The 26,664-nt window shown below is 35.3% G+C and overlaps 1 protein-coding gene across 1 annotated transcript in view; it reads right to left on the bottom strand.

Annotated features, from left to right (window-relative positions):
* LOC111047953 (dynein heavy chain 7, axonemal) overlaps positions 1-26,664 on the bottom strand; it is a 207,161-nt gene that overhangs the window by 3,962 nt on the left and 176,535 nt on the right. Inside the window, exons 58-68 of the mRNA XM_039422913.1 lie at positions 25,610-25,829; positions 23,557-23,574; positions 20,159-20,315; positions 15,949-16,115; positions 14,993-15,001; positions 14,317-14,343; positions 13,146-13,380; positions 12,420-12,571; positions 11,130-11,267; positions 8,355-8,504; positions 6,709-6,925 (exon numbers count right to left, since the gene is read on the bottom strand). Coding sequence (XP_039278847.1) covers positions 6,719-6,925; positions 8,355-8,504; positions 11,130-11,267; positions 12,420-12,571; positions 13,146-13,380; positions 14,317-14,343; positions 14,993-15,001; positions 15,949-16,115; positions 20,159-20,315; positions 23,557-23,574; positions 25,610-25,829 — 1,480 coding nt within the window. The 3' untranslated portion in view covers positions 6,709-6,718. The remainder of the gene's footprint in view (positions 1-6,708; positions 6,926-8,354; positions 8,505-11,129; positions 11,268-12,419; positions 12,572-13,145; positions 13,381-14,316; positions 14,344-14,992; positions 15,002-15,948; positions 16,116-20,158; positions 20,316-23,556; positions 23,575-25,609; positions 25,830-26,664) is intronic.

Genomic DNA, 26,664 nt, shown 5'->3' with positions numbered 1-26,664 from the left:
CTCCTCTAGCGAAAGCAAGGAAGACCCTTCAACACAAGACACAAACTCTTTACAGCTCATTGATAAGAACCGTATGTGGCGTTTCAGGTTATTGAAGTAGGTTGACATCTCATCAGCACTAACCTCCTTGCGATGAGCCTCAGCAAGAGCCCATCTTTCAAAATGTACAAAAACCTGGCTCTCTGATTCCAGATTCAAATACAGAAAATTCAGAAGTAATTCGATCGTTTCAAATTTGGCTGACTCAAAATATTTGCTAGCCACTACTTCATCAGTCTGTTCTTTAATAATCTTGCAACACAAATCATCGAATTCTGAAACGCACAGAACCTTGCAATGTTCATAGAATTCTAACACTTCACAAGGCCCAAGGTTTTCATTAATATATTCAATGCATTTTTGCTCAAGACCAGATACGATGTATTTACGGGCTGCTATGTATGTTAGCAGGGCATGAGTCGTTGACGAAAAATCAACCTCACCTGAGTACATAAAGTGCTTCATCCCTTTAAATCCTTCCGGGTCTAGATCAACAATTCTAACAGAACGTTCTTCTTTGATATCGCCGTAAAACATAGCACTGAAAACTTCACTCGACGCAGAAAACAATAACTTGTGTCCCTTAAAAATCACACTCTGAGAGCCCACAATAAATTCACAGTCATGACCAACGCCATCGGTGTCTAAACGTAGAAACGTTTTGTGAAGTTCTTTGTAGGGAGAACACATTTTCAACAAATTTTCTACAAAACTGGACTAGAAGTAGCACACTTCACTCACTCAACACTGTAACTAAGATGAAGTAAAGCAAAACTATAACAACTAAAAACACTGCTGGGAAAATAAACAGTACGTATCATCAGAAATCCAAAACGGAATGAGTCTACAGATCAACAACTAACAATACGATGAAGGCAAACATAAGATGAGAATGATAAGCTTTATAGTGAGATTCACTTGAAACTGTCAGCTTAGGTTGCAAGGGAAACATTAACTTCGTTTATGAGGGAGTGCTGTCAGTTTAAAGTAGGCCTAAATCTCACTATCGAAACGAGATAAGATAATGTGTTTGTTCTGTTATGATTCAACACAGCGTCGCCTATCTTACAATAATCAGTTGAATGTAGTCTCAAATTCAAATTCATTTACTGCCTCAAAATAATACACAAAAACAATACATACTATTATAAAAAAATCAATTGAAAGCACAAAAAATAATGATTAAGTTATTACCTGCAAAACCTTATTGGTTGGAGTACTGGAGACGAGTAGCAAAACAGTAGCCTACTTAGTTCATTTTTTCAAGATTTTTTTAATTTTTAGATCTCACGTCAAATCCTTCCCATATTCTAGGAAAACATGGAAAATCTTATCACGTCGAAAAAACTGGATGCTGGGCTAGACGAGTAAGGAAGATTTCATGCATTGCCACTGTTTTCTTGAAAGTTGCAAGATATTCTGCTTCAAGCTCTTTCAAATTTCATTTTGTTGAATTCTTCGTTGGTCATAGTGCCAAAATTCACCCAATTTTTGCAGTTAATCACGAGATGCGTCAGGGTAACCGTCCACTGGAACCGTATTCTACCGATCCGTTCGGCCGTTGGATCGGTCGAATCTGCCGGCCGTCAACACAGCCGAATACGGTCGTCCATTGGAACCGTTTTCATCAGAAAGTGAAGTGGCGAGCTAATTAGTAGGGAAAGTGATTCTTCTTTGTGTGTTTATTTACAAAGTCTTTAAGATTTCATCCAACGAATGGATTTAGACGAGATTATGCTACTTGAAAGTACCTACTAATTATCAATTTATTTATTACATTCCACAATTACAATATCAATAATGTATTAAACATGTAAAAAATGTTTAAAATGTAATTATTTTATCATATTAGAAATGTAATTATAACACAATTATTTCTACTTTCTAATTCACATGAGAAGAATTTTCTACATTTTCTCACTTGAATTCAGTTTTTTCTCTTAGTTTTTTGTTGTTAGAAACAAAATAGATTAACTCATAATTTCCCTAACACATTAAAATAACTGTTTAAATTCAATATATTTATTCATCTATTCATATCATCATACAGATAAATATCATTATTATATACCTAATTAATAACTGAATATCAACAAAAGTAAAAGTATATTTTATCTTAAAAACTAAAGTTATCGTTTAATGACTTTGGAGGGTTGAACGCTATGACACAAAAATATAGAGTATGATAATGTGTTGAATTTTCAGCCGACATTGAAATAGAACAATGCTTGTAAAACATCTTTATGACATAGAACGATTTCAAAAAACAAAAACAAACAAGACTGTGGAACAATTTTATGTAAGGAACACTAGTTGTTGTCGTCTCAGCTCGACTAGTTAGTTCGGCCGGATAGAGCCGGAAAATCCCATTCAATTAGGATCGAAAAATTGATCGAACCTGTTGCAATGGATGACGAGCATCTATTCCTTTCTTTGTTGGGGGATCGTTCGGACGTGTTCAGTAGTTTTCGGCCGAAAACGGTTCCAGTGGACGGCCTAGGTGAAACAGGTGGGATTATGAAACCAGCATATTCCTCAGCATTCTCTTCGAAGCGATCATGAAGCCAAACGAATGTTGTCTAACTACAGTGATGTCGGTTTTTTGAAGTCTGGCAACGTAGTCTTAGTATGAACAGTGGATTTGACTTTATCTTTTTCACTGAGAACATCAGAAATGTCTACTATAGGAGAGAATTGTCGGTGAGATCAACGGTTTCAGAGCGTCCAGTCTTTTTGCTTTCTCCATTGATTATTTCATTCTCATCTTCAATTCCATCCATAATTATTATGCTCAAAAATACAATTCCTTGCTTAGCGGATTATGAGTAGGTCTAGTCTACTACACGATTGCACGGATCTTAAATCTTGGAAAGTAAATTAACGATTCCGGACAAAACATTAAATATTTAAAGCCACTATTCAGAAATTATTCTGCTCTTAATTACTACAGGTCCTCACACCTAACTAATCGGTTCGTACTACTTGTTAAATAAAATATTTTAAAAACCGCTTATCATACATTGTCTCACGAATGACCCCTCTGACGCTTTCACAACTTGTCATACGATACGACATACGAGATACGATCATACAACGATACGACACAGCAGCGCAGTTAAGCCACTACCTCCGTAAACAAAGGAATTAGGTATTGAAAACTATATATTGTACCCGTGCCTCGGAACTCCTTTGTTTTAAGAGTGTGTATCTCGAAAACTATGAGAGGTATAGGAAATAGTTTATAATAAATGTGTGAGCTTTCATTTTGAATAGGTTGATAATACCCGTAAGACACATAGTTTCATAGACATAATAATTATGGATTTTTTTTTTTTTGAGAACTTATTTATGTTAGAGCACAGGGGGAAATTTGATAAATTTACCCCCTAATGGCCAGACATATTAAGCGTTGTTCAAGCGTTTTTTCAGACAGCGTTTTTAGAGTCGGCAGGGCAGGAAGCTTCATAACGTGGACCTCACTATGGTATTAGTCCAGGCAACGAATGCTCAAATAAAGGTATAGATGGAAAAGTTTGGAACACAATTTTCAACTCCACAGCTCTTTTGAGGATAGTAAGAGGATTAACATATCAAAAGTCCTCTCCCCTACCCCCTGTACTAAAGGGATGAGGGTGGTTTGAAAGTACCACTTTTTATATAACAATATATCACTTGACAATGAAATTTGGGAGGAATGTTTGGAACACAATTTTCGACTTTGTAGCTTTGTTGAGACTAGTTTGGAGGTGAGGATATCAAAAATCCCAACCCCTACATCATGTGCTGAAGGGATGAGGGTGGTTTGAAAGTTGCATTTTCCACTTATTACTTACATGATTATATCTTGAAAACAATGTCTTCTATTTACATAATCAACTACATAAAAATGAAGCTTAATAAATTTCCTACAAGTTTTTCTGGTAGAGGTTTTCGATAAATCCGATACTTTTCGAGATATTTATGTTCTAAAGTGATGCCTTTTCGAAAAAACATTTTTCTTCCATTTTTCGCTCTTTTAAGTCTTATAACTTTCCAACAATAGATGAATCAAGAATGTGCTAATTTCATCAATCGTTCAGAAATTATAAGGCCGAAAAGATGAAAAAATTGGAGGTGGAAGTGATTTTTCAAAAAATGTCTCACCTTCAAGAGCGGATATCTCAGAAACTATGAGAGATATGGGAAAAATGTAGAAGACAAAACTTGTTGGTAATTTTGTAAGCTTCAGTTTTGCACAGAATAAAAATGTTCATAAGATGCATAGTTTCCAAGATATATGCAAAAAATGAAGAAGTGGTAATTTCAAACTACCCCCACCCCTTTAGCACAGGGGTAGGGGTAAGGACTTTTGATATGTTAATCCTCTTACTATCCTTAAAAGAGCTGTGGAGTTGAAAACTGTGTTCCAAACTTTTCCCTCTATAATCTTTCGTTGACTGGATTATATATCATGATTTTGAAGATATTGTAATGCAATGTCAACAGATGATTCTGTAATATAATGTCAATGAAAGGGTTTATCTAGATAAAAAATCTGGTGTGGCGCACTCACACAACTTTCCTTGCCGTTATGAAAATTGATCGATCACCTGACGCTAGTGTTCACGCGCATTTCAAGTCCACTTATGAACAAAGATCTGAGCCAGCTGGTGACAGGACAATAACGCTGGAGACATTCGAGGTCTGCTATCTCTTCATAGTGAATCATTAAATAGAATCAACAGTTGCCAATAGTTTGCAATTGGATAATCACATTTTCTCGAATTTTGAGCTTATTTTGAATTTTAGGTGAAAATGTTACTGAATATCAATTGTAGAGATTTTCATGTTCAATATTTTTCACTCAAAGTTTTCTGTTTAAATTGTATCTGAAGCCTGATAATTGGGAATCTAAAATCAAACTTTCCATAGATAGGGCGGAGTTCATGAAATTTTTACAGATATGGGACTTGTGGCAGTTGATAGAGCTTATCAATGGCTATTTGAGGTATAAATTTAATCAAAATCGTTGGAGCCGTTTTTGAGAAATTCGCGAAAAACCCTGTTTTTGACAACATTTTTGCCATTTTAGCCTCCATCTTGAATTGCATTTGATCGAAATTGTTCGTGTCGGATCCTTATAGTTTAAGGACCTTAATTTCCAAATTTCTAGTCATTCCGTTAATTGGGTGATGAGATATCGTGTACACAGACGCACATACACTCATACACACACACACACACACACACACACACACACACACACACACACACACACACACACACACACACACACACACACACACACACACACACACCACACACACACACACACACACACACACACACACACACACACACCAATACCCAAAAACCAGTTTTTTGGACTCAGGGGACCTTGAAACGTATAGAGATTTAGAAATTGGGGTACCTAAATTTTTTTCGGAAAGCAATACTTTCCTTACCTATAATAGGGCATGGAAAGTAATAAAAATCGAGCCTCAAATTTTGACATTCAATAAATTTTTTATGTGTGCACCGAATTTGATTATTATTTTTTAGTTGTGTTCGTCATGTTCAGGACCAGGTTTATGGCCTAACAAATTCATAATCAGACTTCAGTACTCTTTCCCACGCTTCTTTAAAGTTCACATGGTAATCCTTATGGGAGAAGATTTGTGAGCTGGCCCAATACCTACTATTACTTGAGTAATAGTAGGTATTGGCTGGCCACACACAAAAATAAAAATCAGCTGTTATAATCATTTGCGTCAACAGCCGTCGATAGATCTGTTTTTCAAATTACTTTCAAAATTCTTATTCTTAATAATGCCGCGGTACGAACGACGTCCAAACTTGGCTCGCAGAACTCGATATGCTGTAAATTTAGAATATGCACGGGAAAATCAGCAGCAAGGAGATTATACCATTCAATTCCCAGGAAGGAAATTATACCATTCAACTATAAATAAAAATACAAACTGCTGCGCAATTAACTGAGCAAGTTAATTGTAAATACTGATTGTCGGATAATTTCATAAAAAATATAGAGCTTCAGATTAAGCTAAGGCTAAGAAGCATAATCATTTATTACATGAAAGTAATAAATAAATGAAGCATAATCACACCTGAGGAGGCACGGCTTGGTGATACAAAGTGCTGATCTTATGGAGATTGCCTTATCACACCGTTCCACGACTTGCCGGATTCGGTGTCTATGAGTTCTTCCATTCAAACCAATAAGCAAGAAGCACCTGGATGCAGAATGCCACATCGCGCCTCCTCAGGTGTGCATCCAGCTAAAGTTTGTCATGAGATGCATTAACTATTTGGTGGTACGAAGTTCGCCGGGCCAGCTAGTAGTCTAATATTTTTGAAGATTATGTAATGTATGCCAATGAATGTTTTCCAATGTTTTTGAAGATTTATTATTTCAATTTCAATACTGTAATGTTGACCTGTTGATATGTTTCATACGGGGTTCAAACGAACAGCTGACATTTCTCCGTTTGAACCGAGTATCTGCATGTCAATTTTATGAACATGACTGATATTTCTCCGTTTAAACCGAGTATTTGCATACGGGCAATGTTATAAACTTAACTGACATTTCTATCTGCATACGGGCAATGTTTAAACTTACTCAAGGTTTTGTAATGTTATAAACTTACTCAAGGTTTTTAAACTCACATAAGGTTCATCAATGCGACAGCTGACACAATAGAGCGAGACCCCGCATCACCCAGTGCTCTTGAGGCTTATCGGATGGCATGAGCATGGCTATGACAAAGTTGGTGGAGTGACCCGTGGTGGACAACACGCCTCGTCTCTCCGATGTCTTGTAGACGGGGCACAGGTAGCGCAAGCCCTGCTCCAGCTCCTCTTTCCGCATCGGTTTCAACCATATCTGCAACACCATAAAAGTACCTCAGTGAATACTTACTTACTGCGGTGGCCACTCGTACCCCAGTCGGTACTTGGCCTCATCAACTAAGCCTCTCCAGAAGTTTCGGTCCTCCTCTTTTAGGCCCATCCTCCTCATATCTTTCCGGACCTGGTCCCACCATCTAGTTTTTGGCCTTCCAGCTGGTCTCCTTCCAGATAATAAATGATAATTCTCTTCAATTTTACTTTCTATTACGAACTGCTTGTTGATGTACACTTTATCAATATTTCAAATGCGATATATCAGTCCATTTCATTTATAATACAAGCTAAAAATATAAGATTCTTTCCAATAGCTATTATCTTAGAGAAAAGATATCATAAGAATATATCTCATGGTATATATAGGGCGTTTATTATCCAAATTTCATTGTTAACTGAAGTCGAAAGCTCTATTAGTTCTTCCTCGTGAAGCTATGTGACGCTGGTAGTCTTTCATACTGTGCACTGTCACTCCAACAAAACAGTAATAATATATTATTTATTTTATTTATTCAGTCATGTACAATAAATTTTGTGAGAAGGCTTATGCCCAAAACTGTCCCGTCTCAAATTTTTACTGCAGTCCAAATAATAGACAGTATATGAAGTGGAAAGAATCTAATAATGAAATATATTTGTACTTATGACGACTGCGATATACAGACATTCCTTGTTATTGTATTGCAGAAAATAAAGAATTTGAATTTGAAAAGACAGTAGTTGACAGTAATCGGCTTGAGTTAACAAAAAATCGGTTTGAAAATTGGAACATAAACGACCTATACCATAGGATATCTACATATACCATGTTTTCTCTATGCTATTATTCATGATATATAGATGATATATAGACTGTTATTATTTCGTATTTAAAGTGTTGTAAAAATTTAAAAAATTAATTTTAATAAAATAGATAAATGAATGAATAGATAGGCAACATAAGTTAATTTCAAACATTTTTACAACATTCCCAGAAAAAATATTTGAAAAACTAGTTCTAAATCTTCAAAAACACAAATACATGCCCTCCATCATTGACAAAACTTGAATTATGTTATAGAATTTTTTAAATCAATTTGTTTGACAATGAATTTGTCTTCGTTCAAACCGAGACCTTAGATAACTACTTATATGATAATATGGGCCTTGAACTATTGTGGTGGAATAGGTTATGAATGAAATGCTTTACTATTGGCATGTTTACTATTGAAATTGGAAATGAATGAAATGCTTCACTGTTGGCATGTTTACTATTGAAATTGGAAATGAATGAAATGCTTTACTATTGAAATTGGAAATGAATGAAATGATTTACTATTGGCATGTTTATTATTGAAATTGGAAATGAATGAAATGCTTTACTATTAGCATGTCTACTATTGGAATTGGAAATGAATGGAATGCTTTACTATTGGCATGTTATCGTATAGAACCCTGGGAAAGGACTCATCAAGCAACTGTGTTTCGTGATTCCAGCGGGCTCCATCCAAGAACAGACCATTCACATAGACACCATCCTCTGGTGGTTCATCCAGGCTTGTAGTAGAGTCAGGAAGTATCTGCAACAGTTCAGGACAATTTTAAATTAAGTGGTGATTACAAAAAATATGCTTGATATATAATTATGTTATACATCATAACAGGACATTGAAATGAAATTATTCGTTGATTGATTCACTACTATAATCAAATCACCATACACGTGGTGATTATAAAAAATATGCTTGATGATGCTTGATATACAGAGTGTTTCAGAAGTAGTGTCGAAAATTTTAGATTATTGTTCCTGGATGATAGGAGACTGCACATGTCGTATTTAAAGTGTCCAAAACTCAGCGGTTAACTTTATAGCTGCCATTTTGTTTTTTCACTTAGGAATTTTTATCTCAAGAACGAAATGTTGTATTGATCTGAAATTTGGCATGCATATTTATGCTATAAAGACTCAACTTCAAAAAATAAAATAATATAATTTCGATGTAAATTTTCAAAATGGCGGCCATTTTAAATTTTTGATTGCAAATTTCACGAAAACCGTTCACTTTACAGAAAATTTACAAGAGACAAAAAAGTTATTAAAATTTTATCAAGATTTCAAGGATACCTTATTTATTGAGATTGATCGAAGAATAACAGATAAATTAATTCTTTTCGTACTGCATGCATGACCACTTTTCACCATTTAGACATCATAATATTAAATGTTTAATCCTAATTTTATTCAAGATGAAGCTTTGAAACTCGGTAAGGCTCAGTATGGCCATCCAACTGATTTTAAAATGTTTTTAACATGATATTGTTTGTTCATGGTCATGCAATCAGTACGAAATTAATTAATTTCTCTGTTATTCTTTGACCAATCTTGATAAATAAGGTATCCTTGAAATCTTGATAAAATTTGCCAACTTTTTTGTCTCTTGTAAATTTTCTGTAAAGTGAACGATTTTCGTGAAATTTGCCATCAACCATTTTAAATGGCCACCATTTTGAAAATTTACAACGAAAATGTTTTATTTTATTTTTTAAAGTTGAGTCTTTATCGCATAAATTATTCATGCCAAATTTCAGATCAATACAACATTACGTTCTTGAGATGAAAATTCCCAAGTGAAAAAACAAAATGGCAGCTATAAGGATAGCCGCTGAGTTTTGGACACTTCAAATATGACATTTGTAGCCTCCTATCATCCAGGAACAATACCCTAAAATGTTCGACACTACTTCTGAATCACTCTGTATATGTGATATATCATCACAGGACATTGAAATGAAATTACCGTATTCGTTGATTGATTCACAACTATAATTGGATCACCACAAACGAGTATAATATCATATTTTTTATTCATTTTGCTTCCATGATACAATGAAGGTTGAAAATTTAAGGAAACATAAAGCTGGATTACCACAATAAAAGTTACCGGTACTGGTGGTGACTGTTACAGTGAGAATATTATTAACATAAGTTCTTATAGGACTATTCATACTCGCTCGGACGTGCTGAGTGTGAAAAGTCCCATCAGAACTCATGGAAAATATATTTTCACTTTGTCTGTCACTTTCACTGATATTGATATGTTAGTATCCGCCTTATATAGAAGAATTGAGTAGAATAGGTATTAGGCTAGAATATAATGTAGGATGGGTTAGATTGAAGTTATATCGGCTATGCATTGAGGCGGAGAAGGTTGATGGAAATGTAATGCTCATAAAATTGTGATGCGACGAAGGTAGAGTGTAGTTGAGAAGGCAGTGTTTGAATAATAGATTGAGTGCCACAAAACACTCAGCAGGCTTGCAACGCTCAACTCTGTGCATCTTGGTTGGGTACCTGGCCATGTAGGCATAGGAGGTGACGAGCGTGCAGATAAGCTTGCTAAGCGGGGTTCCAGTATACCATTCTTTGGTCCAGAGCCAAGCTGTGGCAAAAGCAAAACAACTGCCTTCCATACAATAAAGTAAATGGTCCAAAGACTTACATCACCAGCAATGGCAGGGTCACCCTGGTCAAGCACTTGGCAGACGCAAGCCCTCGCTTCACCAGCTGGCTGGTGAGTCTGGGTAGAGGTCAAGCAGTTGATTGCCCTGATGACTGGACATGGCCACTTCAGGAAACATCTCCACACAATTGGACTCAGAAATGAAAGCCAGATGTGTAGGCTTTTTAATCAGTCTGAAGAGACTGCCAAGCATATCATACTGGACTGCGAAAGACTTGGGGCTAGAAAAGGGCTCTGTTTGGCTGCAAGCAACCAGGTGATGAATGGGATGTTAGATAGGGAAAAAACTCCTGGACCTTGTAAAGGACAAAGGAGTTGGTTTGCTTAACTGACATAGCCTACTTGGGAAAAACAATAAGCTTCGGTTGACGTGTGAGGTCCTTTGAACCTTTGGATGTTTGAATCCGTCCCTTCAAAAACATAAACATAAATAATAAATGCATCTAGATGTCTCCGCTTCCTTCTACGCTACCCTCGCCGCTCCAATATATTCTGACACATTTAAATACATGCATTACTTCCAACACTCTCAGCTACTTTTGTCTGCTAACTTCACAGTTGCACTATGTTTTCACCCTAAGACAATAAGCAATCATCGGGACTATAATAATTATCCAAGCAGCAGAATAACCAGTTTTAAGAACTTTGAAATGACTTGATAATTATTTTAAACACTTTACTGACCATGAAGTCGAATGACAGCAAATCAATTGGAATTTTGTACTTTCTAGCGAAGTTTTGCTGAGCTCCAGTCAGAAACGCTTGCGTGAAATAGAATCCAGACAGCCAAAAGATTGGAGGCGGTCCATCGTCATACCATTTCTGAAACAAAAATTGCTCGAAAATATTCCAAATTGGATACAATTGAGCCACCATTATCTATTTAGCGTTGAACAAGGCAGAAAATACAACAATTTGTTTTGAAACAAATACAGGAAATAAGGCAACACATCATTAATTATTATCATCTATTTAGCATTAAACAAGGCATCAAATACTGCAAATATGGCAACAAATCATTCAAAATTGGTTACAATTGAACCACTATTATATCTATTTAGCGTTGAACAAGGCAAAAATGGCTAAAGAATACAGTAATTATAATAAGTTTTAATCTATTAGCATTCAATATAAAGCTATTTACTATAGTGAGGTCCACGTTATAATGACAGTGGAGAAAAATAAGAGAACAGCGTTGCCGATTCTCTGCCTCATCACTGCTTTCTATAGATGATATGCCTAGCGGTAATTCTGATGTAATATCAGATTCATTCATTTGTAATTTGATCATTCTTGTTTACAAATGATCAATTATTATATTCTATTCAACAATTGAATACGAGTATATATTTTCACACTTTTTTCTATGTATTTAAATACGACATGCAGTCAAATATTCAAGTAAATGATTAAAAACTTTTACTTACTGACTAAAGTACTTTCGACCGTCTAGCGATCACTTTCAATGGTGAAACCATCACCATATATATTCTCTTATTAATCTTTTTCAACTATCGAATAGTGAATAGTGATAATTGAAATTAAATATTTCGATAATTAATTTTATTTTTAACTAGAAGGTAACTCGTGCTCCGCAAGGTCTAATTAAAAACTTGACCTACCGAGATCTTGAATAATTTAAAATAGGCCTATAAACCTATTCTCGGTGGTTTAGAATCTATATGCAAAATTCCAAGTTAATCAGTCTAGTAGTTCAGACGTAATTCATGTATTTCCAGTCCCGTACGTTTATAAGCCAATTCTTCCTTTTATTATATTATAGATTGTTAAAAACCGATCTGGCAACGTTGCAGAGGTAGTTAAAAATATATCACTATCTGTTTTATCGAATGATAGACAAGGATAGCAACACCAATTTCAATCAAATACAGTCATTATAACGTGAACCTCTCTAAAAGCTGATAAAAACAGAATCCATCAATAAATCATCTGATAAAAGTTCGGACAACTTGCCTGTAGGAATTCAAGTCTAGAAAGGAAGTCATGCACGTAGCTGCCAAGCGGCTTCAGAGAGGGATACGACTTTTTCGCCCACATTATTGGAATACGACCGGTCGCCATGCTCTTGAAAACCTCTTCCAGGTCGAAAGACATCACAACCAGACCTGAAATATAGTGCAAGGATTACCTTATCATTTTATATACAAACGTTATTACATCTGTGTCATTTGTATCGTGAATAAATAAAATGAATGAATGAACGAAATAAAGTCTAGTTCCAACTCAACTTACAACACTGCATACTCTCAACTCTTATATAAGCAAATAAGTTTTATTTTAGAATTCTCAACAGTTGAGATTCAATTTTGAAATGAGTTTAAACTACACGGATTTCTGTAGAAATCAATTCAGATGCGTTTGAAAGTCATTGCAAGAATGCTGGGTGGTTTTCTTCGATTAGTGATTTTCACTGACGATAGACAGCATATTTTGTATTTTAATTTCAAAATTTCTCCATTCCACCACTATCCATATTTATTATTGTATATTTATACAAACCATATTCGATTGCAATTCCATCTTAGGTTTAATAAAGAAAATGATGGAACGTGATATGATATTCACGGACAGTGACGCTATACACGAATTTAAAGCGAATCTTTTCTATAGACAGAATTACAGTGACGATATTCACGAATTCAAAGCGAATCTCTCTATAGACAGAGGGGATATGTTTACCTTTTATTGCTTTTTGAAGAGTGATAAGACTCTTGCGAACAGTGGTAAGCAAGTCATTAAATCGGCCCATCTCCTGCACCAACACCGTATTCATCGACTGTTCGTATTGAGTCGGGTATTTTTCCAGAGCGGTCACAGTGTCGAAGTTTTCCGGCAGTTTTCGCAAAATGTCTACCGCTATATGGTAGACAACTTTGTCCAAATCGTGGGCTGTTCCTCCCGACGAAGCTGCATCCTACAAAATGACAAATTCAAATTGCATAAATTTCTGAATATTATTGTTTTCCATTAAGAACTACTTACAGTGGTATTGAATCACTTTTTTGACAAACATGAAGATGACGGACCTGCCGAAAGATCTCATCCTAGTAAGTGAATAAATTCATTTATTGAAGAAATTTGACTGATGTCGTTCTATTTAATAACAAAAAGTGATTTAAATTTCTTAATTTCCCTTCCCTTTAATCGTTTCACAGTTACCGATTGTCGGTCAGCACTCAGAACTGTTCTCCGATTGGCTGAAAATGAGAGCTGTTGATGGGAATTAGCCAATCAGAGGACAATTTCGGCCAGAGATTAGTGACTGTGAAAACGACCCATGGGAGGGAAAATTTGGAGAAAATCTTATGAATGATTGATTAATTTATACAGTGGTCAAGTGTGAAAATGACCATTACACTTCCAGTTTTGAAAAATACAAAAAAAAAACAAATTAATAGTGATTAACTGTATTCTATTTTGCAATACTGTTAGATGTTTAGTGTTATTTTATTTAGTTTGTAGAGCTATTCTCCTCCTTGATATTTTTCCAGTTCCAGAAAACACAAGAGTGAAATATAATCACTATTCTACTAAAAGTTTTATAGTAATGCTGCTGCTTAGTACTACCATTTCTTTATATTCAGAAAAAAATATGAAAAAGTGAAAAGTAATTTATAATATATTTAGTTAAAGTTGATAGAGTATTATACAATTATTTAATGGGTACGGTATTTATAAAAGAAATTATGTTTGTCGATGAGTCGCAACAGGCAGGTGAGGCAATATAAAATGTTTTTGAAAATAATAAAGAGAGAACTATGACATAATAGATGATCAAGTCAAGATTCTGTGTCTAATCAGAGATCAATTGTGTGCACTATAATAATGAATAAGCGTGTTTAAAACTGACCTCTAGTTGTTTCTTCTGCCACATATCCTTTGTGAGCATGTAAAATCATCAGCAGAACCATTTTAAAAGTATTATACATCAAAATTCACTAGTCACTATAGTTACTTGTCATTCTAATAGACAAATTGTTAAGACAATTTCAAATCGTTTCATTCTAAATGGATACTATAATATTAATTGATACAAAACTATCAAATTGTTTCATATACAGTAATTGAGTGTATGGTATAATTGTTTAATATACAGTGCATAGATTATGCTTTGCCAAAACGAAAAAAGTTTATTTAGATTAGATTTTTATCATGTCCTGAACATCCACAATAGTGGGCAGAGGATGGGTCAACATTCAACTTATATAGATAAAAAACACATAATGAAATGTTTAAACAGGAAAATCAGTCGTATAGAACACTCAGACTAGTACACCTGCTTTAGCCTACTTAATCACATACAGGACATAGTTAGGCAGTCCAATTATAAAACTCATTTAATGAATAAAATGGTCTCTCAACCAGCCAATCTCTGAGTTTAATTTTGAAATTCCTGATGTCCAAATCTTTTAGGTTGGCCGGTTTATATTAGATACTAGATTCACATTATTTCATGGATCAGTGTTGCAACAATGTGAAAAGTATTGGAATATCAGACTACATTGATACTTAGTTTTAATACTCACCGTGCGATCCTAGTAAGCGAGAAAAGAGGAAATTATTGTTTCAATAATATTTCTTACAAAATTAAAGTATTAAGAGCAGTTAGAAGTATTAGAAAGACGGTTTGTAATTGGGATAAGAAGGGACATTTTAATCATTTAAAGAACCTATTATACTAAAATAATGGACTAAAGTTAAAATGTTGATTTTATAACTCTGTGGCTCTGTGGCTTGGTGCAAAAACTATCAATGCCAATTTTTTTCAAAAATGAGTTTAATACACTAATATTGACTATTTTCAGTTCCAGAAGTGCCAATGTCCTATCTCAAATCAATAAAAAGTTATAAAATTTATACTACCGAAGTCATGATTGACATTTTTCATGATTGCCAGTTTTCTCAGAGTGCGAAAAGTACCAATGGAGACATATGTTTTTCGATTGTCATTCACACTCCGTGCCAGAACTACCAATGTCGACCTCTGCACTTCTAGCACTCCCATTTCCGTATCGAAATGCCGTAGTTCGAAAATACAAGGTAAACTTTCAAGCTGATTTGTGAGAAAGTTGATATTTTGACATAGGTACTTCTTGCACCAAGCCACAGAACTATAAAACTGAATAAACTGTATAATTTTCCAACTATACCTACCGTAGTTAAACTAAAGCTCGTCTTATTACTATAACTATAGTTTGTCGAACTTGTGTAACTGTGGACATTTTCTTATGTGCCATTTCAACAGATTTTGACGGAGTTTTATAGTCTTGAGGATATATTTTTATGTTTCAACAGCCTCAAGCTATGTCAACTTATACATTTTTTGATAAGGCTACCAAAGTTACAAATCTTGGAGACATATTTTTATGTTTTAACGCCTTCATAAGCAATGTCAACTTGAACATTTGATAAGGCTACCTAAGTTAAAAATTAATTATATATTTTTTTCAACTGAATAACAAATAGATTATAATTTTTTAACCTGAGTTATAAGTGTGCTGGTCAGCAGAAGAGATGCCTCGTGCTGATCTTTCATTATGTCTGCGTTTTCATTCATGCCGAAAACACCAGGGTGCGTGATTAGTGGCAGACTCTGTACATAGCTCAAGAAAGCCTCGTGCTCCAAATTCTCAGGAACACAATATTTCTCTGTAAAAAAATAGACATAATAATTGAAATTGACAAAAAAATGCCACCGATTCATAGAAAATTTGAAATTGAAGTTGCTTTCCATGATGAAACACTATATAATAACTTTGTTGAAGTTCAGACACTGTGTTACTTGTAAATATTTAAAAAAAAAAACACTTACTTTTGTTGGAGTATTGAGGAATGCATTTCACTCCTAAAGAGGAGCTTCATCAGCCTGACACCAGGGGCGCTTGCTCTTATGGGTTGGACTGTGTGGCCAAAATGTGGGAAAATATTACATTAGATTTGAAGTTTATTTGATCATTTATTAAATTGGATTTATCATTCTTGAGATGTTTGAAAATTTCGTATTGTTCTAGTGTGTTGAGTCTCTGGCTTTTTTGAAGATTGTGTAGGATTTCAATGCCTGTCTGTATGTTTTTGTGAGTGTGTCCTGTGGCTATTAAATGTTCTGCATATGTGGATTCTGAATTTGAATTTAATGCTTTTATGTGCTCATTGTATCTTATTTTGAAGCTACGGCCGGTCTGTCCAATATAGAATTTCGGGCATGAATTACATTTGAGTTTATAAATCCCTGTTTTTTTCAAATTGTGAGCTGTCTATCTTCCGTATTTTTGTTTCAATAAATTTACAGCTAGTAGTTAGTTCTATAGAGTTGAGACAAAACGATAGATGAGGACTGGCAGAATGCGCCAGTCAGAGTAAACATAATTGATTGCTCTTGTGTAATGAGTAATAGTAATTTCTAATAAACTAATACGGTACTAAAGAATATGTGTTTCATCATAATAAAAACCTTACAGTTTTGACGGTTCGACAATTTTATTTGGTTTGTCTGGCTTTAACTTATTTACTATAGTGAGGTCCACGTTACAATAGCAGTATTTGATCAACATTGGTGTTGTTATCCTTGTCTATCATTCGACAAAGCAGATGGCTCTATCCGTCTCTACCTCTGCAAATTGGCCAGTTCATTTTCCAACAACGTAGAAATATAATTGATAGACAATATATATTCAAACCAAATCATGAAAATTTTTAACTAAATCATTGAAAGATATATTTTATTGACGAATAAAATATAAATGAATCATTTCCAATGAGAATTTACAGTTAATATTACATCAGATATACCGGTTTCAGCAATCCTTTAAAGGAGGCAGTGGCAAGGCAGAGAATCGGCAAAGCTGTTCTCTTATCTTTCTCCACTGCCATTATAACATGAACCTCACTATAGTTTGTTTTATACAGTTGAGAAAAGACGTTTACTATTCTATTTGGTTTGTGTACGGCAAACGCCAAAATCAATTTACTAGGGTCGTCAGTGTCTCATAGACAAAGGCTTGACGTCTTTTGTTTTATCTATGACAAAACTATTTTACTAGTGTCGTCCAAGGGCGCCATATGCACAATCCACGTTTTAACGCTAATCTTCGATTACATGAAGGTATTTCAGAATTTATTATAATGCGTTCCATTCCGTGTTTAAACGAATAGCTGATCAATTCCCGTTTAATCTGAGATGGTGCATATGGGCCTTAAGGTCTCTTCAAACTCAGCTATGCTACACTAAAATAAATAGTCTCACCAGCTGGCAAAGAGTTTTCTTTTTGCTGGTGATACCTAGATTTTATATTTTAAGTGTATGTATGAATAATTATTTTGATGTTTATTTATTTCTATTTTCAATGATATGTCATAACATAAAGAGTTTGTAATATGTCTTGAATATTCTAAATCGTCAATAAAAGAATTGAATTGAAAAATCTTCAAAAGGCTTAGCTGTCCTATCTCTCAATATTGAAAGATACATCACGCTGATGTGAACGGGACAGATTCGTAGCTTGGATTTAACATTGAGAGATAGGGCGGACGTATTTCAGTAGCGTAGCTACAGTCCGGGTCCTGTAGGTTTGCCTATCGACAGAGGGCCACTAGACTACAATACTACCCAAACAAAAACATCCAACATTTTTAAAAATGTATCTTTCCATAAGCAACAGATGCTCTTTTGTATCTTCCCAAAAGCAACGTGTTGCATCCGAAAAGATACACAAGGATCTTTAATGTATCTTTCTATAAGCAACATGCTCTTTTGTATCTTCTCAAAAGCAACGTGTTGCATCCGAAAAGATACACAAGGAGCTTCAATGTATCTTTCCATAAGCAACAGATGCTCTTTTGTATCTTTTCAAAAACAACGTGATGCATCCGAAAAGATACACAAGGAGCTTCAATGTATCTTTCCATAAGCAACAGATGCTCTTTTGTATCTTTTCAAAAACAACGTGATGCATTCGAAAAGATACACAAGGAGCTTCAATGTATCTTTCCATAAGCAACAGATGCTCTTTTGTATCTTTTCAAAAACAACGTGATGCATCCGAAAAGATACACAAGGAGCTTCAATGTATCTTTCCATAAGCAACAGATGCTCTTTTGTATCTTTTCAAAAACAACGTGATGCATCCGAAAAGATACACAAGGAGTTTTAATGTATCTTTCCCTAAGCAACAGATGCTCTTTTGTATCTTCTCAAGAGCAACGTGTTGCATCCGAAAAGATACACAAGTAGCTTTTTGAAACAGTAGATTTCTATAAGCAACAGATGCTCTTTTGTATCTTCTCAAAAGCAACGTGTTGCATCCGAAAAGATACACAAGTAGATTTTTGAAACTGTATATTTCCATAAGCAACAAATGCTCTTTTGTATTTTCCCAAAAGCAACGTATGGCATCCGAAAAGATACACAAGGATCTTCAATGTATCTTTCCCAAAGCAACATATGCTATTTTGTATCTTCTCAAAAGCAATTTGTTGCATCCGAAAAGATATACAAGGAGCTTTAATGTATCTTTCCATAAGCAACATGCTCTTTTGTATCTTCTCAAGAGCAACGTGTTGCATCCGAAAAGATACACAAGTAGCTTTTTGAAACTGTAGATTTCTATAAGCAACAGATGCTCTTTTGTATCTTCCCAAAAGCAACGTGTTGTATCCTAAAAGATACACAAGGAGCTTCAATGTATTTTTCCATAAGCAACAGATGCTCTTTTGTATCTTCTAAAAGCAACATGTTACATCCGAAAAGATACTCAAGGAGCTTTTCAGAGTTACGTCCTTTCAGCACAACACAGCCTATCATCTGACATTCGTTCAACGTGCTATTTTCATTGTTGGTGATACGTTGCAACTCTCTCATTCATGAAGAATCTCTATGAGTAGTGAGTTTCCTTCAAGGAGATCCACATAGGAGGGTAAGCCTAGGGCATAGGAGGCTTTTTGAGGGTGAGCTAGTTATTCAGGCTGCAAATGTTATAATAAGCTCCCTATATATTTAAAGCATGCATCCACTAGCATTCCTCTTAATAGATTTAAAGCCGACCTTCAAAAATATCTTACAGACAATAAGCCTACTACACGGTGCAGGAGTATTTGAGGATCCTTAAGGAAGTTGGTCGAATCTAGTAGGCTATATTTATTTTTGTATTTGACCAATTTGTAGGCTGAATTTTGTATAGTAAATGCACTGTGTTGAATGAATATCTATCTATCTATCTATCTATCTATCTAGATATCTATCTATCTATCTATCTATCTATCTATCTATCTGTAGGGAGCTTCCTCGATCTAGGGTCTCTGAAGCCTGATGTATTTGCAAAGCCGTGAATATTACCCAGCAAACCACAAATTGCCTATATGCCGTTTCAAAGTCACCGAGGCAAAGCTACGGGACGCGTATTGTAGCTAAGTGTGAAGAGACCCTAAGGCCCGCCGCAAAGTAGACCCACGCTAATCCACGAAAAGCAACCCACGCCGTGGGATGTTTTGTAAACCATTGCTAGGCTTCTCCAGACATCTGTGTAATACATGCAATGAATAATCCACTTGTCAGCTGATTGATTATGAATAATTCTATAGCAATGGTTTACAAAACATCCCACGGCGTGGGTTGCTTTTCGTGGATTAACGTGGGTATACTTTGCGGCGGGCCTAAGTCATGATATTGGAACAAATTTACTAATATGAAAACACACCTGAAGCGTCAAAGTAGAACCGTTCCGATCCCAGAATTTCAGGGCAGTAGAACTTTTTGAGGATAGTTGTGAGTGTTCGCCTGTCCCAGTCATCTGTCACTCTGCCTCCGTAGTTGCACTCACCAGTCAGGTAGCGGAGAGCTTCGTATTGAACATCCTGTACGAAAATAGATAATCAATCTCATTTATAAACAAAAAATTATTTGAAAGATTGAATTGAAAATTTCTTTATTCATCAAAATGCACAAAATACATCTGAACAGTGTCAAAATAAAACAAGAATTTATTAATATCATCACAAAATCATCCTTTACACATACAGAAGTCAAAACTTTTGATAAAAAACAAGATTCTAAAATCTTACAGCCAAATTGACATACTCCTGCAAAGAGTATAGGGATAGTCCCACCAAATATTCCTTAATTTTTTCTTGTAGGTATTCAACCTCCTCTATTTCTTTCAACTCTCTAGGAAGTATATTGAAAAATTTTCTCCCCATATAAAGTGTTTTTTCTTAAAGAAATCCAATCTATGCCTCTCCTCGATCCTTCAAAATCTGGTGTTATAGCCACGTGTTTCGTTTCTTGATTCTGTTGACGAGTATTTTTTAAAGTACATGACTACGTCAAAAATATATTGCCCATAGATTGTCAAGATTCCAAACCGTGGAGAAACGAGTTTTACTGAGTCTAATCTTTTTAACTTCATTATTATTCTGAGAGCTCTTTTTTGTTGTAATAGTATCTTATCAAGGTTACTCTTGGTTGTACTTCCATAGATAGCAAGTCCGTATGCCGCAGATACTGCAGATATGTCAATTGCCGCAAAGCAAAAAGGCCGGGGGATATCTTTTTTACAACCTGAGAAATATGTTTATGTCACTCATAAGCGCAGATGTAAGCGCAGAATCTCGGATCTGTTATGGATCTCCTTAATGAATGAAAACTCTCTATTGTCACTGACTTTAAATACTTTGAAATAAGCCATGGATATTGTTAGTTAATCGAAATTATTATTGGAAAAATTGTTTGTGGAGTCTCTATTAACATTAAAGATCTCCTTGATGAATGAAAACTCTGTTAAAAAAATGACACTTATTTTCTAAATACTTTAGAAAAGTATTTTCTAAGTTGGTATTATGGACCTCCTTGATGAATGAAGACTCTGTTGAATAATGTCACTGAGTTTACAAATACTTCAGAATAAACTATAGAGTTTGCTGGTTAACCAAGAAAATATTTGAAAAATATATTTTTAGAATCTCTGTTAATATCATGGGAAATCCATAAAACTGTTTGAATTGATATTAATAATTCCACTTTTTAGGTACTGTACATAATTATTATTGAAAATGTTGCAAATGAAGCGACAAAACTGCAGTCCAATGCTCAAATAGAAAGTGTAATTTATTGACAAAATTGACAATATACAACAGTGTTTCGTCTAAAGCTCAACTAACACTTACGCGACTCAGGTCGAGAAGAGACTTAGAGTCGAGAGTATGGTTTCCAAATGGTGACACTCAGACCAGTCGATTCTAGTCCCCGCGTCAGTCACCGTTTGAAAACACATGCTTTCGCCTAGAGTTGAGTCTCTTCTCGACCTGAGTCGCGTAGGTGTAAGTTGAGACTAAGAGTATATTTGAATGGGTCCCTCTAAAAACTTTGCAACTGACAAAATTTCACAACGTGACGCTCCAGTGTAAAAACGCTGGTAGAATGATTCTCCACCTAGCAGTGACATCTGTGTTTGATAGTTTGCACTATATATGAATGAAATAGTGCGTACCATCAACCACAGATGCCACCACTAGGCAGGGGACCATTCGGGTAGCCGTCTAGTTGTCACCCCGACTACTTGACACCTGGTCAGTTTGGCCATAGGCGACTACTTGTACCCTCGTAAAAATATACCATTGCCGAAATTTTCATCCATCAATGATATGGCAGATGAAGCTATCAGTCTGATTATCAACTGAGGTATTACATGAAATTTGGTAATTACTATGAGGATAAATAATTATTTATATACACTTGTTTCTATACAGTCTGTTTCTATACTTATTCTTGATTACACCATGGTTGAAAAGGCTCACTTACAAAGACATGATGTTGAAAATATCTTATTATATCAAAATTAGGAATCTTAATGCCTTTTCATATAGAAATTGATAGTTAGGTTTCATTTTCAACATTCGAACGAAGAGCCAGCTGGAATGGTGATTTCTTGTGGAGTGGAGTCGAGGGGATAGGTTTTCGTGACCGTAGACGACTACTTGTACCCTCGTAAAAATATGCCATTGCCGTCAAGTTGTCCCCCCGACTACTTGACACCTACTGGACCGGAGTTGCCAACTATTCATGACCGTAAACGATAACTTGACACCTCGCACCCTCACGACAGGGTGTCCCCCCGACTAGTTGTCACCTCCTCAGAAAGGAGACAAGTAGACGGGTATGGCTCACGTCTACTTGTCCCCTAAAAACCGGTTTTAAAAGGGGACAAGTAGTCGGGGTGTCAAGTAGTCGGGGTGTCAAGTAGTCGGGGTGTCAAGTAGTCGGGTTGATAAGTAGTCGGGGTGTCAAGTAGTCGGGGTGTCAAGTAGTCGGGGTGGCACCTAGTCGCGTACCCGACCATTCCGCCAACGTCTAAACACTGAGGTTTCACATTGTGGAATTTTTCAGTTGCACCGTTTTTAGAGGGACCCATTCATTTGTTTACAAACATGATTGGTTTCTAGTCAATCGATACTTTCCAAGATCTATGGTCTAGAAAAATCCAAAAGGTTAATAAAAGGTTATTGGAGGACCAATGATGATTTTGTGTAGTGATGGATTTAGGGTTTCTGAGTGTTTGAAAAAATATGTTATATATTATGATATTAACACACTTTTTATATGTATTTGAACATGACATGCAGTCAATTATTAAGCAAATAATTAAAAACTTTTACTGACTGACTGAGGTACTTTCGATCGTCTAGCGATCATTTTCAACAGTCCATTGAAAATGATCGCTATAGACGATCGAAAGTACTTCAGTCAGTCAGTAAAAGTTTTTAATTTATTATTTACTTAATAATTGACTGCATGTCATGTTCAAATACATAAAAAAGTGTGTTAATACAAAGCAGCTCGGAATGGATCAAGAAACAATCACCATTATGATATTCTTTTAGATGAGAAGGAAAGGTAGCGATGATGTCCTGTATATTCTACTGTACCGTACTGCAGTATAAGATTAAAAAAGTTCTGGAAAGTGGATGAATATTTTCTCCTTGATGTGAAGATTCTAATAAATATATATAAAGGACTACTATACAAACAGCAGTAATATGTACTATCAAATTATTAAATAGATAAATCATGCATTGTACTATTCACTATTGTGTCACTAACCTCTGGTCCATTATGCGGCTAAATAGTAAAAATGGATAATATTAGACAAATATTGATATATACAATCGATTATGGAAGTATATAGTGGATAGTATATTATGGAGTAATAATATAGCTGGCCTAGTTCAACACTACTACAACTCAAAAATCCAAGTTTTGAGAAAAAGGCAATTTTATGTTTCAAATTATTACTATGAATTGTGCATTGCATATGGAATGTTGATTTCTCCCATGTAGAAGTATAATCTTTTTAGACTTAGTTGAGTGTAGCTCTGGAAAGAGGAAGGAAAGCTGAGTAAAATGATGTAGAAATCTCAAAAATGATAATTTTTGAGTTGTAGCACTATTGAACTGGGGCAGTTAATTATTAAAAAAAAAAAACGCTGGGGCAGCGATGATAATAATAATAATTATTGATGATACTACAGACAAAAGCTAAATAGTTTCAAAACAAAATAACCATGTATCCTATTACTTGCATTTAATAAACAGTTGAAATAAAATATTTAAAAATTCGACTGAGTCATTGTCAATATTGTAGAACCGTTCCATAATTCAATAAAAACACACATAATGTTGTCAAAGACTACACAGTCAACTTGAAAATGTGACCGGTGTGGTCACGAAACCATGGTCGTGTACCGAATAAAACTTTGTAGAATTTGACAACATATGTGTGTTTTTATTCAATTAATATTAAGTTTATCAGGTCAATTTATTTACATGCATGACGGTAGAATGATGAGAAAGGTACGGTAATACGTTTTGCCACTTATAAGTAGCTCCGAACATTCTAACACTAGACCAAAGATAGCCAGTTTAATATTTATCTTTTTAGAATTTTTTCCAACAAAACCATGTTATGGTCGTTATCGTCTTCGGCTCAAAACATTGTGGAGCGATGAAGGTAGAATGCATCAGAGAAGGTAACTGAAAGTGTTGAAATAATGCATATATTAATTCAAAAATAGGTTCGTTAATTATTCCTTAGTGATAGGTTACCTTCTGAATGTCCACGCTTCCTTCCAACTTCTAGTCTACCTTTGCCACTCTTCTATGTTTAATTCGACACATGGCAAATATCATTATTAAAACCGTAGTTCACGAATCTATTTTTGAATAAATACATGTGTTACGGCCACTGAGGTGGGCGCAATAACAAATTACTTAGTAGCTTCTACTGGTGGAGCCAGGTTGGACTGAGTGAACACAAATTGAAACGAATACACTTTTAATCGGAGGACCAGACCAACAATAAGTTGATCAAATGAATTACTCAAGCACATAAATCAAGTTCAATACAACAAGGCGGTGTAAAACAAAGTCTTTCATATGAAGGCGGGAATCTCACTACTAGGCGGGAGCACAACTTGCTTAGTTCTATACTGTCTTTATGAATTATACTCAAAAATAATAAGTCTCAGGTTGATATTGAAGCGGTATCACAGTAGTCAAACACTTGGAGCGGATTAATCTTGTGGAGAATCGACATGAATATAACTTGGAGCGGGAACGACACGAGACGTTGCAGGAAGCAGGATAGACTTTTATGTACTGTGAACTGAGTGAAAGATGACTCAAGAACGACTCCTTCAAAAAACGGTTCCTTGCTGAACAACAGTTCAAATAGCTCTGTAGGATCCAGAGGCAGCGCTCATTTTGAGTTTAAGCCAACAGCTGATTAAATCGAGTTTAATCTTTGACTGTGCAAACGGCCCTTAACGTTATAAATTATCATTCTTGTATTTGGAACATCTAAATTCAAAAGAATGGGTTGTATAAATATTTTTAGACTGAAAATTTTGTGAAAATCTAGAAGAAATAACCTTATTTCGGACTTTTAATGTTACCTAAATTTGGGAGAGATATAGTACACGGTATTTTCTCAGTTTTCTCTCCCGATCTGTGCTTCATTGTAGAAAAGAAAAATAAAGAGTATCAGGCATGTTTATCATGCATGTTCACCGTTAGTGGCCAGCCTAGCATGACTTATGAATTGATACACATTTTAATTCATAAATAATTAAGTATTTTATGTTCTGAATTCACGCACCTCATACTGATTGAGGAACATCTGCAGCTGCTGAACACTGATCCTCAGATCGGTTTCGTTGAACTCGTAGGGAATGTTCCAACCGAGCGGCCCGAACTTCCGTCGCTCCTGGATCAAGGCATGGAAGAAGCACAGACCAAACAACAACTTCTTAAAGTTGTCGCCCTGATTGCATCCACTGTAGAACTCTGGCTCTGAAATGGGGTCGCTCATCAGGGATCTGCAACCAGGATAAAAATGCTCTACTAAAGTGAGATTTACTTCAAACTGACAGCATTCATTACTAGTAGTTCTGTGAACAGTAGACCTCGCGCAGCTATAAACCACAGCCTCCTCTTTATACTGTCCATCAGAGTAAATTCAGAGTAAATCCTTTCTGTATGTCGAGTCGGCGAGATATCGGTGTGAAAACGGCTAGTGGCTGTTGGGGTTGGTGTATCAAAATTGCCAACATCAAAAGCCTATTTCCTTCAGGACATACTGTCAACAGGTCAGCCCGAGTTCAAAGCAAAAAAAGGTCGAGAGAAAATACTATGTTACTTTCAGTTATTAATATTGCATTTGTCATTGCATGCAATTAATAGTGCATAAAGTTGCAAGCAATGACGCATGCAATTGATAGTCCACACGACAGCTGATTTTTTACAAGCTCCATTGAGATATTAATTGCATGCGTTATTGCATGCAATTAATAATCCACTCGACAGCTGATCTATGATGAATAATTCTATAGTCTGATTTTTACGGTAATATTGGCGTTCGAAGGAGACTCTTTTTCCTTTTGTACTATCCTTAAAATGCAGAATTTCAAGAAACCTTATAAATACGTCGACGCGAAATTCAAAAAGGAACATACCTGCCAAGTTTCATGAAAAACTATTGCCGCGTTTCGCCGTGAATGTGGAACATATAAACATAAAGAGAAATGCAAAACCGTCGACTTGAATCTTAGACCTCACTTCGCTCGGTCAATAGAATAGCACCAATGCTTCTCATTCAATCAATCAATAATACTTTATTGTCATGAAACACAAAGTGTTGCAATAAAAATCAAA

The sequence above is a fragment of the Nilaparvata lugens genome, chromosome 3 (genome assembly GCF_014356525.2).
Source record: "Nilaparvata lugens isolate BPH chromosome 3, ASM1435652v1, whole genome shotgun sequence".
Taxonomy (NCBI): domain Eukaryota; kingdom Metazoa; phylum Arthropoda; class Insecta; order Hemiptera; family Delphacidae; genus Nilaparvata; species Nilaparvata lugens.
The sequence above is the reverse complement of the archived record's forward strand: the minus strand, read 5'-3'. Positions and strand labels throughout refer to the sequence as shown.